The sequence below is a fragment of the Enhydra lutris genome, unplaced genomic scaffold, assembly GCF_002288905.1.
Source record: "Enhydra lutris kenyoni isolate GAN:26980312 unplaced genomic scaffold, ASM228890v2 scaffoldscaffold1, whole genome shotgun sequence".
NCBI lineage: Eukaryota > Metazoa > Chordata > Mammalia > Carnivora > Mustelidae > Enhydra > Enhydra lutris.
This window is the reverse complement of record NW_019154085.1, coordinates 56,933,063-56,953,564: the sequence shown is the minus strand read 5'-3', so window position 1 is coordinate 56,953,564 and position 20,502 is coordinate 56,933,063. Positions and strand designations below refer to the sequence as shown.

At 33.1% G+C, this 20,502-nt stretch overlaps 1 protein-coding gene across 7 annotated transcripts in view; it reads left to right on the top strand.

Annotated features, from left to right (window-relative positions):
• The window catches only part of LOC111143279 (bromodomain adjacent to zinc finger domain 2B), a 313,123-nt gene that overhangs the window by 216,103 nt on the left and 76,518 nt on the right, over nt 1–20,502 (top strand). For 5 of the 7 annotated variants that reach the window (XM_022496948.1, XM_022496939.1, XM_022496931.1 and 2 more), the window contains 6 exons: nt 812–1,102; nt 2,289–2,349; nt 3,157–3,265; nt 3,530–3,631; nt 14,298–14,508; nt 20,360–20,452. In XM_022496948.1, the coding sequence (XP_022352656.1) occupies nt 812–1,102; nt 2,289–2,349; nt 3,157–3,265; nt 3,530–3,631; nt 14,298–14,508; nt 20,360–20,452 (867 nt within the window). The remainder of the gene's footprint in view (nt 1–811; nt 1,103–2,288; nt 2,350–3,156; nt 3,266–3,529; nt 3,632–14,297; nt 14,509–20,359; nt 20,453–20,502) is intronic. The other 2 variants (XM_022496956.1, XM_022496922.1) reach the window with 2 other exon arrangements.

Below are 20,502 nucleotides of genomic sequence, written 5' to 3'. Positions count from 1 at the left end.
TATCGTTATTAATAACTTTCAAAGACAATTTTTATAACAAATTTCAACATAGGCAGATGGTACTACACAAAACATGATTCCACAAAAATTGTTATTCTGAGAACCTTTGAAATACATTGCAAGTATCAGCCTGTGTTTATCGAGTTTAATCCAGGAATAAATAATGCCCATCTATAGGAAGAGATGTATTTATAGGACTACATTCCTAGACCAAACTTAAATTGTTAAAACATTAAATGATCCCACATAATCATTTCTGCAACCTGGTCTTTTGTGAAGCCTAAGAAGCCTGATGAGGTCTTGCACCTGAATAAAATACAGCCAGAAAAGCCAAGAATCTCTCAGAAAATGGTTTTCTTTTACCTCAAGGCCCACATGAAAGAATGATGGTAGTTCTAGACTTTTCTTCCTTATATTGAACCTAGTATACTTCTTAAGCTATAGGAATCTATTAATTTAAAGAATCAATTCTATTCCCTCTATACCTTAGTTTCTCTATTAAACTAAAAATGATTTTGAAACCACTAAGCAGAACTCGTCATGTGAATAGCGTCATGTGAGAAGAACTGGTTTATGATTAAAGTGTTGAGTAAAACCGATACTTTTAACAAAGGATTCTGAGAATTTGTAGTCTGCATACACTGTACTCAGATAGCTTGTTAGATAGTAATTTTTACATGAACTCTTCAGGAAAGTCACTCAGTTGAGTTCAATCACAGATGCGGATTCCTAAACTGTTCCATTTAGATACAAACTGCAAATGTTGGTGATTATCTAGTTATAATATACAAATGCTTCTTTTACTTCCCAGAATCAGATAGTAATTCAGAATCAGATACAGAAGGATCAGAAGAAGATGATGATGATGATAAAGACCAAGATGAATCAGATAGTGATACTGAAGGAGAGAAAACTTCAATGAAACTGAATAAAACAACTTCCTCTGTCAAAAGCCCTTCCATCAGTCTCACAGCTCACTCAACACCTCGTAACCTCCACATAGCAAAAGCCCCAGGCTCTGCTCCTGCTGCCTTATGTTCTGAGTCCCAGTCACCTGCTTTTCTTGGCACACCTTCCACACTTACTTCAAGTCCACACTCTGGTACCTACACTTTATTTTTATTATTGTAAAGTAGAAGTCAGACCATAGCAAGAATTCTTATTTATACAGTGTTCTGGGGATGACCTCATTGAAATCAAGTGTTACAGCTAGATTCAAGGTTGGCTAAGAAAGGTCAGCATGTATTTTCCAAGGGTATGACCCATTACCATTTTTATTCTGTGCTTTCAGTTTAAGAACCTGGTTGGTGACAGACAGCTCTTGATTTCGAATATTTTCCTGCTTTTGTGTTCAGTTTATGCCTCTAGAATTTAGAATTTGACTAACAGTTGAGCTTTTTGTACTTTATAAAAGTGGTTACTTAAGATACAGTTGCATATCTGCCCAACACATAGCCAAAGGTCATTTGAGTTAGCGAGTAGCAGTATTTTCATTAACATGCCACATCTTTTTTTTTCTATTTGACCTTTTATAAACTTTTAGAGGTCTTTATTAAAAGTTTTTACATTAATATTCCAAAAGGACTTTTTGTTTCTGTTTCAATAGCTAAGAAAATATAGAGGTATATAGGACAATATCATGTTGCCTTACTTATTTCACTCTTTTCTTAGAAATGTCTAGTTTTGCTTTCATTTGCCACAGACCAGTATGATATTCTACTAATTTAAGAAGCACATATTTGCATTTGTGAAACTTGGCTGCTGTCTATGAAGAATTTTGCGTACGATCATAATCCTATTCTTTTGTACTTTCGGTTAAAAGATCTAGTAGTAGTTTTGACTATGGATTTATATGAACATAGAAGTTATATTATTTTTAAGTGTGGGAGCCAGCTGTTGAAATTTTTCCAGCATCTTAAAACTCATATTCTCAAAGAAAACAACTGTACCTGGTTTTCTGAAACCTCTATCTACAATTTTCCTCCTCCTCCTTTAGCTATTTCTTTAAAGACAAATTGAGAGGAAAGCTATGTATTTTTACCTTCCACTGTATTTTCTTTAGAAAGACCAGTTATTCTGTCATGCAGACCAAAGAAGAGAGAAAAAAAAAATTCTCTGTACAGTGTGTTTTGTTGCACATCATCTAAAAGTAACCTACGAGTTGCAGAAATACCTTAAGTAATTCAAGTTATTAAGATGTGTTATTTAAAGAAAAGTTTCAAAACTATCGAAAACTTGTCATCTATATAAACTAATCTTTTATGTTAACTGGCTGAATTTTCTTGAAGGCACTTCCAAAAGAAGAAGAGTAACAGATGAGCGTGAACTGCGTATTCCTTTGGAATATGGGTATGCAAAATAAGACTTCTCTTTCTGCTTTGCTGCCACATATTTATGTATGTTTGATTTCTCACTATACCTCACTCTCTGCTATTCATAAAAGAATTGAATATACTGCATAGTATTTATTAGAGCAGAAGAGCTAGAGCGAAGGGCAAAGAAGTTGATAAATCAGAAAACCGAAATTAAGGCTAACTGCACCGTTTAGGTATGGCAGAGCTGGGATGGGATCAGGCAGCCAGTGGGACTACAACTGAAAAAAAAAAAAAGCAAGAGAAAATCATTTGGCAGAGGGGAGGGCAGAGACACAGTTAAGAGTATGAGAGGTTTTTGTAAAGATAGAATTAAAGGACAGTAAAAGCCACAGTGGGCAAAAGTGGGGGACTTGAGCAGAGTGTGGCTAAAATGGTCTAATTGGAACTGAGAAGTTTTACACTCGAAGTAGATGATCCTCAAGGAGCAGAGAGCCAGGTTTATGGTACTCTTTTCACCTAAAGCTTCTCAGGTGTAAAAAATGATTACACATTGACACATGTTACTGAATTTGTCCGAATACCCAAAGTAATACCAGTTAATGATTTCTAAGAAATGTAACAGAGTTTAATATTTGTAACTTGAGTCTGATTAATTTTTAGTGGAATCACGTAACTAAAAATCTAAATAACTTTAATGATAAATGTATCTGAGCTGTATGATTAGAGATTTATATTTGTTTTATTTGTATTTTTTATGTTGTCTAAAAAGCATGTTTTCTTAACTTTTTTAAAGCTTTCTTAAAACTAAATATGTTATAACCCTTATTTCTGTTATGTGTAGCTGGCAAAGAGAGACAAGAATAAGAAACTTTGGAGGGCGCCTTCAAGGAGAAGTAGCATATTATGCTCCATGTGGAAAGAAACTTAGGCAATACCCTGAAGTAATAAAGGTACATACTTTTCACCAAAGAATATACATTTGGTGCCTATTAAGCATGTTTATGGAAAAAGGTGCTCTCCTTTCTCAGATAAAGTTCCTTGATACAAAATATTCTCTTGTATGGGACTAAATGTACTTAACTTAAATTGATCTTCTCTAAATCCATAGCCCCTTGATAGAATATGCAAAACGTTAGTGTCCTGAAGAAAGCTCTACATCAAAGCTGGGTTGTAATTATTAAAACCTGAAGTGGAAAAATATGTGATTTTTTCAGTATCTCAGCAGAAATGGAATAATGGATATCTCAAGGGACAATTTCAGCTTCAGTGCAAAAATAAGAGTGGGTGACTTCTATGAAGCCAGAGATGGACCGCAGGTATCCACTTTTTAAAAAGTATAGTCTTTAAACCAAAAAGTAGTACCATAACCTAAATGAAGTAAATTTCACTACACTCTGAAGCATTGCCTTTTGTTAGTTAATTCATATAGCTATACATATAACTTTGTGGTTAACACTCACCAAAGCCTCAATTTACTATATTCCAGTAACAAGGAGCTTTGACATAATAGATGTCTTTTTCAAGTTTTTTAAGTCAGTATTTTCCTGTTTATTTATTTTGTCAACAATTTTACAGTTTATACAGGTATAAAAGTATCTGCATGTTCCCGTGAAATATAGGAAAACATTAGTTCCCTGAAAGGTAAACTAATTTAAAGGTAAATTAATTTGAATAGTGAAAATATGTTGTTAGAAGTCAGTCTAAAGGGGAATAAATATGCCTTAGTTTTATGGAAGGATCTTGTCCATCTAATTATGCCATGCTACATGATCCATTGTCACAAGTTTGGTAATTTGAAGTGAGGGAAGTTTCCTTAATATTAGGTAAGTGAAATTTCTGCTTTTTACAGAAATTGAATTTTTGAGTTAATTGTATAGATTTCTGAAAATATCACCACAACTCCCTTTTTGCCTGTGGGTTAAGTATACAACCTTACCAATCAGCACAAAGAACCCACCAGAGACATTTCATTTCCTCTGTGTTTCCTGTAGGATTTTGCTTTTGTTTCTTACTTGGATTCAGCGGCATGTGCTTATTATTCCCTTTAACTTTATCAGCTCCATTGAAAGAGGACCTAGTTAAGGAGTGAGGAGACCTAGATTGTTGTTAATCTATGAAATAGACTTCGTGAATTCAAACATCAAAATAATGCCTCCTTTTTCCTCAGTTTCCTTGTCCGCAAAGTAAAGACTATAATAATTTTACTTCTGCCTCATAGGATTATGGTAAGGTTAAAATGAGATCATATGCTTGAACATACTTCAAAAGATTAAATTGCTCAGCCAACTGAAGTTGATATTTTCTTTCTTGATTGGATCTTTCTTTCTTTTGGCCTATTATAATGCATAGAAAGAAATGTTTTCTCTAATAAATATTTTCTAGTTTGAGTTGGCAGGTTCTTCCATCTTATCTTACCCTCTAATTTTATAGTTAGAGAAATAAAAAAAGGCCTTCCTAATTCTGCAGGAGGTTGTTTTTTTTTTTTGAGACCTCAAACATTAAGGGAATTTTCCAAGATCACACAGTCTCAACCAGGTAGAGACATAACTAGAATTTTGGGTTTCTAACAGTATTCTTTTACCTTCACCATATAACCCATTTTCATTATTATCCATGACTTTTTAAGGAACAAGTTATGTCCAGTTCTACTTGTTTCTTTCCTGGTAATTCTAAAATGCTAAAATATATTTCTCGGAGGCTCAGCTTCTTTACTGAAATATTTTCTAGGATTTTTCTCTGTTTATTTTTTAAACTTAAAAAAATGTTTAAGGCACCTGGGTAGCTCAGTCGGTTAAGCGTCTGCCTTCAGCTCAGGTCATGATCCCAGGGTTCTGGGATTGAGTCCACATCAGGCTCCCTGCTCAACAAGGAGTTTGTTTCTCCCTCTCCATCTGCCTCTTTCCCCTCTCAACGGGAAAAGACCCGTTGATTTCTTTTGCTCTCAGTCTCTGTCTCTTAGTAAATAAATACAATCTTTGAAAAAAATTTTTTTAATGATTTATTTATAAAAAAAAATTTAAATGTAGATTAAATCTGTTGTCAAACAGATCCTCAGAATTTGTTATTATACCCACTTCCATATATACTGGATCAGTTTTGTAACACAAAAAAGTTAGACGATAATAATAATTTTAGTTTAAAATTCTGACATTTTTTAATCTTTTGACTCATGGTATAAATCCTGACTTGTCTTATTTATGCCAAAGATATCCTTATGTTTTAAAGTTGAATAGATTTTTGTTCTGAGAGGAAAGTTAATTGCTGTTCAATACATAAAGGATTTTTAGTTTTGTATCAGTGATAATTAGACTTAATCTATAAAGCTTCATTAGGCAGACTAAAATGTTCTTTGACATCCATTCACTTTTTATTAAACATAATCAGTGTTTTCCAAATGTGTATTACTTTGTTGAGAGATCAGTTCATCAAGGAAATATGATGAATTACTAAATTCCAAATATGTTAAGCTGCCAGCATTTCGGCAGACTGCTAAGGGAACATATTAGCAATTTTGAGAGTACTTCTGTCAGTTAAAAAAAATTAGCAAGGTGGATTTGTTTCAGGATACTTTGAGAGAACAACAATTAAAGGTAAGTAATCCAAAAAAAGTTCAGTTAATTAGTGAGAAATGTATATAGTTTGTATAATTGTAGAACCATATACATTTCCATATATTGTATGGTGAATATGTATTAGCATATAGTTCATTAGAAATGTATATAATTTTGTGATAATTTTCTATGAAAATGAACAAAGATTATATATTTTTGTTAGAGTAACTATGATGTGTGATAATTTGATTACCCTAAATTTTGTGGAAGATGTGAAATATAGTTTGGCTAAGCCACTGGTACTATGCAGAAGTGATCTGTGTGTTTTTACAATATGTCTGCCTTTATACAAGTTGTGGAAAGGGAATGATGACTGTGTAGATAATGAAAACCAAAACTGTATATTGAAGGATTCGGAGGAAATGTGTCAGAACTTTAAAATGATAGATGTAATGGTTGGTGGTATAGTAGATCATTTTTTTCTTTCTACTTCTTGTAGTTTTACATTTTCTAAAATTTGCTTGTATTTCATACAATGTGAAAAACAATTTTCTATTAAAAAATATATTCTTCTGCCCTTTCTAATAAGCTAAGCATTCAGTTTTCCAAATGCATGGAGGTTTTACGTAATGATTTTGAATATTACTGCTACAGTTTTCCAAGCTTTGTTTACCTGTTTTGGGTGTTTGATAGCAAGTGAAATGCTATATTTGCAGATTTGTTATGATTCTTAGTCACTTTACTAATAAACCATTTGCATTGAAAAATATATTTTCTTTTTTTTAATTTTCTTTTTTCTTTTTAAGATGTTATTTATTTGATGGAGAGAGAGACAGCGAGAGAGGGAACACAAGCAGGGAGAATGGGAGAGGGAAAAGCAGGCTTCCCGCTGATCGGGGAACCCAATGCAGGGCTGGATCCTGGGACCCTGGGATCACGGCCTGAGCTGAAGGCAGGCACTTAACAACTGAGCCACCCACGTGCCCCCCAAAAATATTTTCTCTGTCATATTTTTCTCTTTTCTTGTAAAGTTATCAAAAATAACCAATATTCTGTAAGTTCTGATTTAGTTCAAGGTATTTCAAAAATTTCAGCAGTGGTATTGCAAAGCTCTATATTTTACAAATAAAATTTAAGAAATGATAATTTCTACTAAAAGATAATTCTAGTCTGCTGTGGAGAACCATGGTTATTTTAAGTTATTTTGCACTCAAGGTATTTCTGAGCTTAAGATTGAATATATAGGGGCACCTGGGTGGCTCAGTGGGTTGGGCTGCTGCCTTCGGCTCGGGTCGTGGTCTCGGGGTCCTGGGATCGAGCCCCGCATCGGGCTCTCTGCTCCGCGGGGAGCCTGCTTCCTCCTCTCTCTCTGCCTGCCTCTCTGCCTGCTTGTAATCTCTCTCTGTCAAATAAATAAATAAAATCTTTAAAAAAAAAAGATTGAATATATATATATATATATATATATATATGCATACTATATTTGCTAAGAGCAAACATCTGAAAAATATTGCAAACATCTGAAAATGTGCACATAATACAATATGATAAGTGTGAGCCCTTATGTTTATTGAAATTTAAGTAAGTTTATCATTAAAGTACAACAATCTAATGATTGCTTTCACAAAGTAAGAAAGAAAAGCCCTTGCTTAAAGTAAATAGAGTTGACACAAGAAATGGGGGGGGACCGTTAATCTATTCATTATCAGTGTTATTCATCTCAGGCTACAAAATGTGGTAAGAGATTTGTAGACTCAGCTATTTATCAGTGTCTTCTGATACTTATATGCCAATCACTTCCTGCAGGCTTCTGTGAAAACAATGATTTTAGGGATAATAGGCTTCATGGAACAAAATGAACCCTCTTATAAGGCCATGCTTTAACTGGCTGGCTACCTTGTAATGAAATTCTGTTAACTATTTTAGCCAGTGAAATGCCTTTGAAAAGAGGATAAGGTAAATAGATTTCTTACAGACTTCTGCTTTATCACATTATAAAGAACTTGCTGAAGCTAATATTTATCGTTTTCGTTTTATTTTGGTTTTGGGTGTCAAGGATAATAGACAGTTAGGATGAGCTGAACATATTTTGGTAAATATAAAATAAGATTATTTTTATTTACCTAAATAAGGTATTTAGGTAAAAAGTTTTCCACACTTCTATTAGGAATATATGAAGGCTTCAAGACAAATTATTAATGACACAGATTATTTTGAAATATACGATTGTCTACTTTGAAAGCATTTTTGGTGAATTGTAGAAAGGAAAACATTTAAGCATAAATGTAATAATTAAGTTTATTTTTGCAACCAGTAAGTTCATTAGCATAGATTAATGAATGTTTACTGTATTCAGGATAGCAAAACAAAGAAAAGGAAAGAAGCAAAGAAGGAACAAGTTAAAAGTGACTTAGGAAATGCTGCCTTTTCTATTCAAGATATATATTTTTCAAAAAGATTTTTTTTCTCTTTAATGGTGTAAGGGTAGGAGAAAAGAAAAATATTTAAGGTTCTTACTGTAAAGAGCCTTTTTTCTTAGTCATTTAATCAATAAATATTTGTGGCAAATACTTAATATGTCAGGCATTTTTCTTCCAGATAAATTTTCCCTAAAGGCATTTTCCATAAAGAAAACTGTGAACACATTTCAAAAACTACAGAAATGAAATCCTGGCTTTGAAGAAACAAAACAAAACTAGTGTTTGTAGAGAAACTGAAGAGTACAAAAGACATAGAAGTTATGGTCACTGGCTTTGAGAAGATAAAAACGCTGAGCACAATGCTGTCCAGCAAAAATCAGGATTTTGTTAGTAAGGAATATAGGGAGACTTCACAATAAAGCAGACAACACACAGTCTCTGGCAAGATTGTAATGCTGCTAATTATTTCATATAAGTAAAGAACAAAAGATTGGGAGTCAACAACCAGGGTTCTAATTCAACTCTGCTGTTAACTGTCACACCTAATGCAACATAGCTGTGGGCATATATGGACACTGAGAACATGAAAGATCAGTACCAGAAATCTAAAATACTGAAAATTTATGTCACTAATTTACCAGGTAGGATTTTTGATGGCTAGGCAAGGACCTCTACTAGGAGGCCAACTTTATGAATCCCAAGTGTAGAGCTTAAGAGGTTTTTGAAGATCATGGCTCTTAAAGGGTAACCTACTGTAATTAGAAAGCATGGCCAGCATTGTGGAATAATTGTATCAAACGACATCTTTCTCAATGGTTTTTAGTAGGTAACATCTCCCCAGCATAGATAATCTTACTCTTTCACATCTTTGAAATGTTATTCATTAAATGATATTAATAAACTATATGATTACAGTAGATTAAGAATCCCTAATGCTGTAAAGTTTGTGGTACATGAAGCTCCCACTACCTATCTCTGGCACTGTAAAGTAGCTAAAAGTAGACATAATGCTAAAGTATGAAATAGGTGGAAGAAAATTCAACAAAATTTTGATTTTTCTCATGATATTAACATTAACATTTTTCTTAAAATGGGAAGTTCTGTCAAAAATATTTGATGCCCTCAATTTTTTTGTGCCCTAAGATTTTTTTTAGACTCCTGACAGGGTAATTCAGCATCCTATGTTACTTTGAAAAACTAAGGCCTCCTTTTCTAGGCCTTAATTTCCTAATGTAATGTGAAGGATAGAGATCAAAGGATGTCTTTAAGATCAGTTCCCTTTTATGTAGGACATTTGAAAAGGTTTTTAATTAATTTTTAGGAAGTAAAGGATTCAGAAAGTACACTTACAAAGAAAAGGTAGTGAAAAAAATCTGTTTTGTTTATTTGAGCTGTGGTTACATTTACTGAAAATTACTTACCCAGAAATCAGTCGGGTAAATGATCAATTCACCAAATGATTAAAAAAAAAAAACAAAACTAAAATTGTCAGACCAAATACCTTAATCCAGATTTAAAATAGTCCCCTCAGCTATTATACTACCAGAGGCAAGGACTGGGATAGAGAAACAGGTCATATTCCAGAAAAATATGAGTAAAGTTGCTCCATTCACTTATATAACATTGAGCATTGGAAAAGTATTAGACATCTCAAGTGTTAACATGGGAATTGGACACTTAATGGCCCAGGACTGCAAATCCATGCTGAAATTACTACAGCAAAGTGTTGGTGATACTCAGCTTAAAAAACAAAACAAAAACTCAGTTACTTTACAAATAGATTACTCAGTGAATTGACTTTTGATGGACTGGTTTATTTCTTATATACTCTTTACCCCCAAAATAAATTAGCATGTAGGTATATAAAATCAAACAAAATGGAATCAACAAAAGGAAAATAAAGACAAGTTATGATATCCAATTGAAGCAAGATTGAGACTTGAGAGTGCATTTCATTAAAACCTGAACATGTTGCTGGCAAACCACAGATGGACTTAGCTTTCAGGAAAGTATAGGATCCTGGGTAGATAATTCAGTGTCTATAAGATAACGTGAAAACAGACCAATTGCTCATGAGGTGTCCAACTGTACTTTAGAGTATCTTTTATGAAGAGTAACAGAAATGTTGGGAGGCACCTGGGTTTCTCAGTTGGTAAAGTGTCTGCCTTTGGCTCAGGTCATGATCCCAGGGTCCTGGGATGGAGCCCCACACTCGACTCCTTGCTCACAAAGGAGCCTGCTTCTCCCCTGCCTCCCACTTACCCTGCTTGTGCTTGCTCTCTCTCTCTGTCAAATAAATAAATAAAATCCTTAAAAAAAATAGAAATATGGAAATACAAAGTCATATTTAAATTAGAGTTCATACCATTTTTGAATTTCTGAAAATAGAAAATATTTTAAACTTACTCATTTGAGATAAATGGTTTTTTAAGTTGTATTTAGTGTTCAAGGTATAAAATAACTAAGAGAAAGAAATTTTATCTGTAGGTTTTCTCAGTATTTTTCCATCCTGTGTCTTTGCTTTGGTTGGGAAGAAAACCTCACTACTTTAATCACCTTTCTGGTCTCCATTCAGACTTTTTTCTTTTACATCCAGGTACTTCTCCCTCCTAAGGGCCAATATAGTCACATTCCTTTCCAGCTCTAATTCCTAAGCCCTAATTCAGACCATCATTATTTTATAGGTGGACAATTCAGACAACTTTTTGTCCCAACCTCTAAACTTTTTCAAATGTCTTACTACTCAGCATGTGGTCCTTGCATTGGAGTAGGGTGAGATCCTGAGTTAAAAATGTTGGTCCTTTTGGGGAAAAGATTCTCATTTACCTTTAGACACTGCTGTGCCTTGTACAAAGTAGGTGTCTCAACAAATATTTAAGTAGTGGAAACTTTTTATAATACATGACAGTCTTACGTGGCACTTTTATAATGCATTGCACTGTATATTGTATGGTGTACTTATTTACTCATCTTAATTATTTTGTTCAGTCTTCTGAAATAAAACATAAATCTTTTTTCTTATCTCTGTAGTATATATAGAAATGAAGGTGTTATTGCTCAAGATTGAAATTATTAACTCTTGTAAGCAGAGTTATAATGATAAAGTAGAACTGATCTGTCACCATGTCCATCATGTTGATAATCTATTTTCTTTTTGTCCACATCTTTCAAATCTTTGTTAAGAAAGATTATTTTCAGGGAACTGTTTACACTCTTAGTCTTAGAAATTAAGAAAAAATAATAAGCTAATTCTCTTTTGATGCATAATTTCTGATTGATAAAAAAGCTTATAGCATATAAATCAGGTGATATAAATTGTACTTGCTTTTTCTGAGGAAAATCTTATTGAGAAAACTCCTTCCCCCCCTTCACAATTATTTTGAGTATTCAATGAATTAAAGCTGTAATTCAAGCTTCAAATTTTCCTAACAGTTCCATTTCTCGTTTTCTAAAATCCAGGAGTCAGAAGACTATATATGTAGCACAATATATGCAGGTCCCTTGGCAAGTATTTACTTTATAAGTGCCAAGAGCAAAAATGTAAATGATAATGTCACTATATTTGTCTGGTAAATTTTGGGCACCAACATAATCTATTCCTCTTTTGACTCAGGTATATTTATCTAGCCAAATAAACGTAACTATGTAAAAATTGTAACTGGATAAAAAAGATAAATTGATAAAACCCTTTAAATCTTGGCTACAGTTGACTTTATTATTAATAAGATACTTTAAAAACTGAATGCAGATTCCTCTACAGACTCTTTTATTAGTCTCTCTCTTCTACTCCAAGTGTCACGAATGTCACTTTTATATTTTTCAATTTATGTGATGCATGCTGCCGTGGTGCCTAAGAGCATAATAGAAAAAAATGAAAACCTAAACTAATCAAAAGCTTCCCATACTGGTGAACATAAAATTGTTTTGATGGCTTCCTTCTTAGTAGTTTGTGGCATAAAAATGCAGTTATTAGAAACATTGTTCCTATTGACTTCATTTGAAATCTCAGGAAAAAATGTTACTTTCTTCAGAATTAACTTTTAAAATTATTTTCACAGGAGAATTACTGAGAAAAATTATATAGATATTTTAAACAAAAATATGGACTATATGCACTAGTTTTTTGACAAAGTCCTGCTGTGACATAATCTTGGCCACACTTTCATGGCTGAAATAGTGTGATCAGTCAATTACCAAGTATAAAAACATCTTGATAACATCAATTAAGTACAGGTAGTGGTTAAGAGCACAAGTTGTAGAGTTAGTCCCAGTTTTGAAATACAGTTCTGTTCCTTGTTGCCGCACTACCCCCAGGAAATTATTTAATCTTACTGGGTCTAAATTCATGTAGGAACAATAAAACTCACCTTACTGGTTAGAGCTGTTGAGAAGATTAAAGTATATAATGTATTGAAAATGCCTGGAACAAACAGTGCTTGGAATGTGGGAAGTAACTATCATCCATTATGGTAGCACGAGTAGTATTTGTATTTTTACTACCCATTGAATGAGATATTCATAGTCTTTTGGCCCCAGATTAGGAATCATGGCATAAAATGTAACTCAAGGACTTTCTATTGTTTTTGGTTGCAGACTTGCCTACAGTGAGTGGTTCAAGCTAAATTCCTAGTTTAAGATTCTTCTGAGAAAAAAGCGTATTTTAAAAATCCTTAACCTTCACACTGAAGGAATTATCTCTTAAAAAAAAGAAGTAAGAAATAATAAAACAATTATTTTAGAAGGATTATTTTAAAAGAATGCTTTTCTTATATCTGAACATATTACCAAGGACGATAGATAAGGTTATAGAACAGTGTATTTGTTTTGACGGACATATGGAGGATAATAAAAACCAGACGCGGATTGTATCTATGCACCAACCAGGATTATTCCTATAATGCACTAGCGTTATGCTACTGTATGTGTTCCTTTTGGGGGATTTACAATGAGAAATCTGAAATATATAATATATACCATGTACCCCATCATCATCTTTAGAAATTATCATATGCCCAATTGTTTTATGCCTCCAACTACTTCTACTTTTCCATAATTTGCTGAAGCAAATCTAAACATCTTATGTTGTCTGTAAATTTTTCAATGTGTATCTCTAGAAGATAAGGACTCTTGTTTACTACAAGAGTACCATTATCACACTTTAAAATGATAATTGCTGGATATCATCAAATGTTAGGCATTGTTCAGTTTCAGTTGTTCCTTAATTATGATAATTATCTGAAGTTTATTTGAATCAATATCTAGATAAAATGTATTTGATACATCTATTAAGACTCCTTTAATCTTATAGTTGCTTTTTTTTTTTAACTTCTTAAAATTTATTTGTTGAAGAAACTGGGTAATTTGTAGAATTTCCCACAGACTGGATTTTGCTGTGTGGTTTAACATACACTTTTTATCCTATTTTTCCTGTAAAGTTATAGTAGGCCCAGACTTGATCAAACCTAGACTTGATTTATTTGAGGGGGGCAATATTAATTTATAAGTGATGGAGTAACCTCCATCAGGAGGCTGATGTCTATTTGTCTCTGTTTCTGGTGATTGCCAGCCATTCACGTTCAAGTCTTAGATCGATGAATTCATCAGGTATTGCACAATGTTGATATTGTAACTTTTACATTCCTCCTTGATTTATTAGCTATACTATTTCTATAAAGAGAAACTTCCTTCTGTTACTTGGATAGCTTCATGATTGGTTGAACTGATAACACATGAAAACAATCTATATGGGTGTCATCACAAAACTAATATTTTCAAATATCTGCCAAATTTATGGTCATTATAGTTCAGAAATGGTGATTGAGATATCTCTATGTGTTTATAGATATATATGTTTATAAATATATGTTTATAGATATAGATCTCTCTATGTATTTAAAGTTGAAGTCATTAAAGTAAGAATACCAGAGATTGACCTAGAATTTTCTGATCTGTTGATCCCTTATGTTTATTTCGTTTTTAATATATTGTTTCTATAAAATGTTAATTAAAAGGGAATGCAGTGGTGTCTTTTGAAAGAAGAGGATGTCATTCCCCGTATCAGGGCAATGGAAGGCCGTAGAGGAAGACCACCAAATCCAGATAGACAGCGAGCAAGAGAGGAATCTAGGATGAGACGTCGGAAGGGTCGACCTCCAAATGTGGGAAGTGCTGAGTTTCTAGATAACACAGATGCCAAATTGCTAAGAAAATTGCAAGCTCAAGGTAAGAAATATAATATATACAACACTGTAATAATCACACTAAAAAAGTCTATGTATCTCTTATGTCTTTGACTTATGAATGATTGATACTGCTCTCACTTTCTAAAAAGTATATATTTCTGTTAGCATAAAAATGAGAAAATAAGGAATCCCACTGGTAACTGGAGTTCTTTGATTAGGTAAGCTCCTTTGGAGAGCCATACTCATAAACACATCATACCCTGTGTGTTTAGAGCTACAGAGGTGGGGAATAAGCTTTTAAGGCTTGCACAGAAAGGGAATCAACCAGCACTTGGCACATGCCTTAAGGTTGTGCCAACATTCTGGAAATTCTCATTTTAACAGCTCCCGATTCCTTGAGGTGGTACAAGGGAATAACTCCAAAATATGTGGAACTGTGGAGTAAATTTTCAGTCAGAGAACTCCAATTACTGGTAAGTAACCCCAGTCTTTTTAGTTTGGGTTCTTCTGTCGTCTGGATACATCACATGTATTTTCAAAATGGCCAACTAATAGATTTAAATCAAAAAATATTTATTTTAAGATCACTAGAAAGTGTTACTTATCAAGCACAAAGTGCTTATAATAACCTCAAATATATTGTAACTCAAAACTACACATAAATTATCAACCTAAAGTTCCCATGCTATGCCAGACACAGAGAAAGCTGACTAAAATAAAATAGTTCTGTTATGAGTTACTAGTTACAAACGTGAGGCCTCTTAAGGCTATCTGAATATACATCAGTACATGTGTTGGTGTCTTATGGTCACAAGTGTATATATATGAAATAAAGGTTTAATAATAAAAATTAACTTAAAAGACTAATGGGATTTTAACTTGCTTTATGTATTTTTTCCTAGAGGAAAAGCTTGACTTACTTCCCTTTATTGTAAATACCATCATAATATTGACTTCTTTGTTGCTGCTTTGTTTTTATTGTAAAACAGACACCCACAACAAAAACTCATAGAACAGAATGCTTTACAATAAAATACTCATTCTCACTCAGTTTAAAACACTCTCATGAGTGGCATCATTATTAACAGTTTTTTGTAAATCCAGAAATGTGTACACACACTCATATACACATATGATACAACATACATGTTCATACACATGTGCAATATGTTGAATTACATATATCCTTTTTCATTTCTAAAATAAATGGATTTATATTGGACATCCTATTCAGCCTGCTTTTTTCCACTTAATTTATCTTGAATGTCCTAATGTATCTGCACTTAAAAATCAACCTTATGCATTTAACAGCTGACTACTGAGTGATGCAACGTGTACGGCTCTACATTCAGTCTTTTTTGATGACTCTTTGCACTGTTTCCCCATTCTTTGCTATCACAAACAGTCCTGCAGTAAACAGATGTTACATATTTTATTCATATCCTTCTATGAGTATGGCTATGTATGTATAAAATTGTAGAGATAGAGTCTTTGAATCAAATGGTATGTGCATTTTCAGTTTTTGTAGATAGCAGGCAAATATTGTCTTCAAAAAAGTTGTACTAATTCCTACTTCCACTAGTAGCATATAAATTAACTGCCCAGCATATCACTTATTGCCGTATAAGTTTTTCTCTGCCTTAGTATGTTAGTGAAATTTTTTTTTCTTTCTTTATTAATTTAAATGATCTCTACACCCAGCATGGGGCTCAAACTCATGACCCCAAGGTCAAGAGTTGCATCTTTTCTACCTGGGCCAGCCAGGCACCCCATTTGCGAATTTTTTATGTTATTTTATTTGGATTCTGTTAAGATTTCCATCTCTCCTGAATAGTTACTAGTGAAGGCTGTAAAAAAGTTATTAACAGATATAGCCATAAATGATGAGTTTTTAAAATTTGTATTGCCAATAATCCACTGACTCTTCTGGAGAGTGTATAATAGTGATGAATATGCATTGTTTGCCTGAAGAAAAAAAAAAAAGATTAAAGTTAACTGATACCCAAAGCATGGGTTCTTCGTGCATATCTTGCGTATCTAATACAAATACTATTAATATTTAGTATCTATAATGGCACCTTTATGGGGTGCCTAGGTGGCCCAGTCATTGAGCGTCTGCCTTCAGCTCAGGTCAATATCTCAGGGTCCTAGGATCGAGCCCTGTATTGGGCTCCCTGCTTAGCAGGAAGCCTGCTTCTCCTTCTCCCACTCCCCCTGCTTGTGTATCCTCTCTTGTTGCTTCTCTCTCTGTCAAATAAATAAATAAAATCTTTTTAAAAAGTTAAAAAAATAAAAAAAATTAAATGGCACCTTTATATTTGCAAAATTAACTAAATTTTATTTTAACCATATAGAAGCTAATTATTTAACTTTTACCCTAATGTTTTTTTTTTGTTTGTTTTTTTGTTTTTTTGTTTTTTTAAAGATTTTATTTATTTATTTGACAGAGAGATCACAAGTAGGCAGAGAGGCAGGCAGAGAGAGAGAGGAGGAAGCAGGCTTCCTGCTGAGCAGAGAGCCCGATGCGGGGCTCGATCCCAGGACTCTGAGATCATGACCTGAGCCGAAGGCAGCGGCTTAACCCACTGAGCCACCCAGGCGCCCCTACCCTAATGTTTTTTCTCCCTCTAGATTTCAAATTGGTTTGTATTCTGTTACATCCCTCTCCCTTGTTGTGTCATGCATTGTTGTGTCATGCATTTTGCAAGTTCTTTACCTTTGACCTGACTCTGTACATGGTTTTTTCTCAAGATGTATATAAAAGTTAAATATTTAACAATAATAAATAATTATTATTAATATTTAGAAGCATAGATGGTAAAATATTCAGGTTTTTTCTTGGGAAGAAAGGAATGAATCACTTTATCACCACTTTTCCTTCTAAAAGGCTTCTACATTAACAGTTTGAGGGGGTTATCTGAGGGGATTCTAGAAGTTTCTGTTATATATTACTATCCTACTAGGCCTCAACTAGATTGTAAAATTGGACTTAATTTGAAGAAAAGTTCGGAACAGTAAAATAAATGCAAACTTTGTACATCCAAGCATTATGAAATGAGAGCTCTCTAATTTCTCAAGAGAAGAAAAATAAGAATGAGAGGGTTTCAATATGAAAAAGATTTTTAACCTAATAAATAAACTTGCCAAGGCCATTAATACCTTAAATTTTCTAAGATATCAGATAGTACCTCTCCATTTCATGTATCATAGAATCTGAGATGCTTATAGTCATTTCAGTGCACAATTATTTTAAGATGTACCACGAAGAAAGAGAAGTGCTGCCAGTTGTCAGACACATTCTGATTTTAGACTCTATTTTAAAAATGCATCTTAGTAGCAAAGATATGTGGTATATCTAAAATATCCCTAATCGTGTGTGTAACCTATTTCAAAAATAAACTTTCATCTTTGAAATTTAAATAGGTAATTCTTACTCCATAAAAGATATTTTCCAAATTGATATCTCAAAAGTTAGTTAAAATAGATAATGTATTCAGCAACCATAAACTAAGTAAATGAGAAGCTATTAGGAGAAGTTTATTTCTCAGCATGTAAGTGAATTTTCTAGGTCTTCTAACTCATTCTCCTTCCTCCATAGTGTTTAACTTTTAAAAACATTTTCAACTACTCATAATATAAAGTTTAAGTTATGTGAATTTTTAATGATGAATAAGAATTTTATCCTCCTTGCTAAAGTAAAAAGATAAGGGTTGAACTTTTAAATGGTTTTCTGTCCTAAGGGTTTAAAAATAAAAATTATTGTTTACTTGTGTGGGGCTTGGAGCTGGCAAATATATTCATAGATAAATACATACTTAAATATAACATTTGTTTATTATAAGCCAGACTTCTATTTGAGGCTATCAGTTTTAGCTTGAAATAAAAGATCATACCTATGCCACATTTTCTAGGACACATTTTTTTTAATCACTTGACACATCTTTACATTTTAAGGCAGACTTAGATCTTTATAGTAGAGTTGAAAGCTTTCAGTTCTTAAATGTTAGAAAAATAGTCATATAGTACTATCACAGGTGAGAACAATATCCATCAAGTGTATTATTATTGGAGTTTGCTGATTCTGCAACCTCTTTTATAAATTTTTTTTATCTCCCAGGGTATTTAGTGAACAGAAGATCCTTTTTATGTAGCTCAGAAATTTTTGATGATGCTTATAACCTAGTATTGAAAATAATTGGAGATACATAGATAATAATAGTAGAGATAATAGATATAGATATAGAGATATAGATAATAGAGATATATTTTAGCATTATCTTCCATTTCATCTTCCATTAATAATTCCAGTTTACTAGATAAAATTAGACCCTTTACATCCCATCTTCTTTTTTAGACTTGTTGGTAGAAAATCAACCATAGTAACCAAGGTCACCTCAACTGTTACAAGGACATAGGGTTAGGTTCTTACCTAAAATCTCAAGTCATTCAACTTTTCTTAAAAGTTTTTAGAACTAGTAGCATATAGACTGTGAAGTCAGAAGGATCAAGGTTTATATCTTGGCTTTGCAATTTAATCTTTGTGAGCCTTAGTTATTTCATCTGCAAACTGGGCACAATGTTGCCTATCTCATAAGATTGTTACAAAGTTTTAATACAGAAGTTAAATAAATGGCAGAAATTATTAGTAAATCTCAAGTAATTCAGGTGTTAGCCAGCCAGTCATATTCATTATTGAATATAATATATAGATTTTTAAAAACTCATCTGCTAAAAAGTTTAAAATAATGTCTAATGTAAGTTGGTATTTTATGAGTGATACTCTGATACCCACCTTTTATAGTTAAAAGTATCTGACCAAGTTTGCCAGCAAAAGAAAGCATGACATTACATGCTTTCTCTATCAGTTACCTACTGCCAGAGTAATTCTGGGAAACAGCCAGCCACAAAACTTCAGTGATGTACACAACATAGGCATTAATTGTTGCACAGATGGAAGCAGCTGGAGGGAAATTAGGCAGCTCTGCTGATCCTGGCTGGGTTTGTTCACATATGGGAAGTCACCTGACTCCACGTGTCCCAACCTTCAGCAGTCTAACCCAAACATGTCCTTATAGTAAAGGGCAAGGTGCAAGAGTAAAAACAGAAAGAGTACAAGTATATTTTCAAACTTCTGTGTGCATCACAATTGCTAACATCCTGTTAGCCAAGGAAGATCACATGACTGAATTCAGCATCAAGGGACAAGAAAATATATTTTACCTTTTGATGAGAGGAACTGCAAAGTCACATTGCAAATGACATAGAGAGAGGGAGCATGAACAGTTGGGGCCATTTTAATTATGTCAGTCTACCCAATTTCATACGTTTGTCATTAAAACTTATGAGGACTCAGTTGTCTTCGAAACTCACTGACATTCTATACTCTTTTTATTTAGGAGATTTAGACCCTCTCCTTTATAAATGAAAATGTCACTGGATTCAGAAATGTTACCATTTATATAGCTGATTGAGATACTGAATTTTAGAGGCCTTATATTCTATTTTGAATTCTATTTCCTTTTTATATATTCTGTTATTTTTAAGACTGAAGCTAGATCACTATTTTTGCATATTAGCAGCTATTTCCGTGCAAAGTGGGGATTACATGAAATGTGAAAAAATATACTTAGATTGGCCTTTATAAAGAGGATTAAAAGAAGTATCATTTTTGTGTAGTTCTGTATATGGGATCATATCTGTTGAAATAATTTGCCAGTTTCTAGGGGAAATGGATATGAAATTTTCTGCCACATCATTCTCCCAGTTGGTATCTAACCTTAGGCAATTTTCTTAAAAATTTTGTCCTTCATAATGATATCAGTTTCACACAGTTATTGGTTAGCAGTTATGTTAAGTTGTTAATAATATTCCTTGAAATTTGTGTGTTTCAGAAATAGCCAGACAAGCAGCGCAAATAAAGCTTTTGAGAAAACTTCAAAAGCAGGAACAGGCTCGGGTTGCCAAAGAAGCTAAAAAACAACAAGGTGGGTGATTTAAATGAAAACATAAACATGAAGAGTTAAGTATTGGGAAA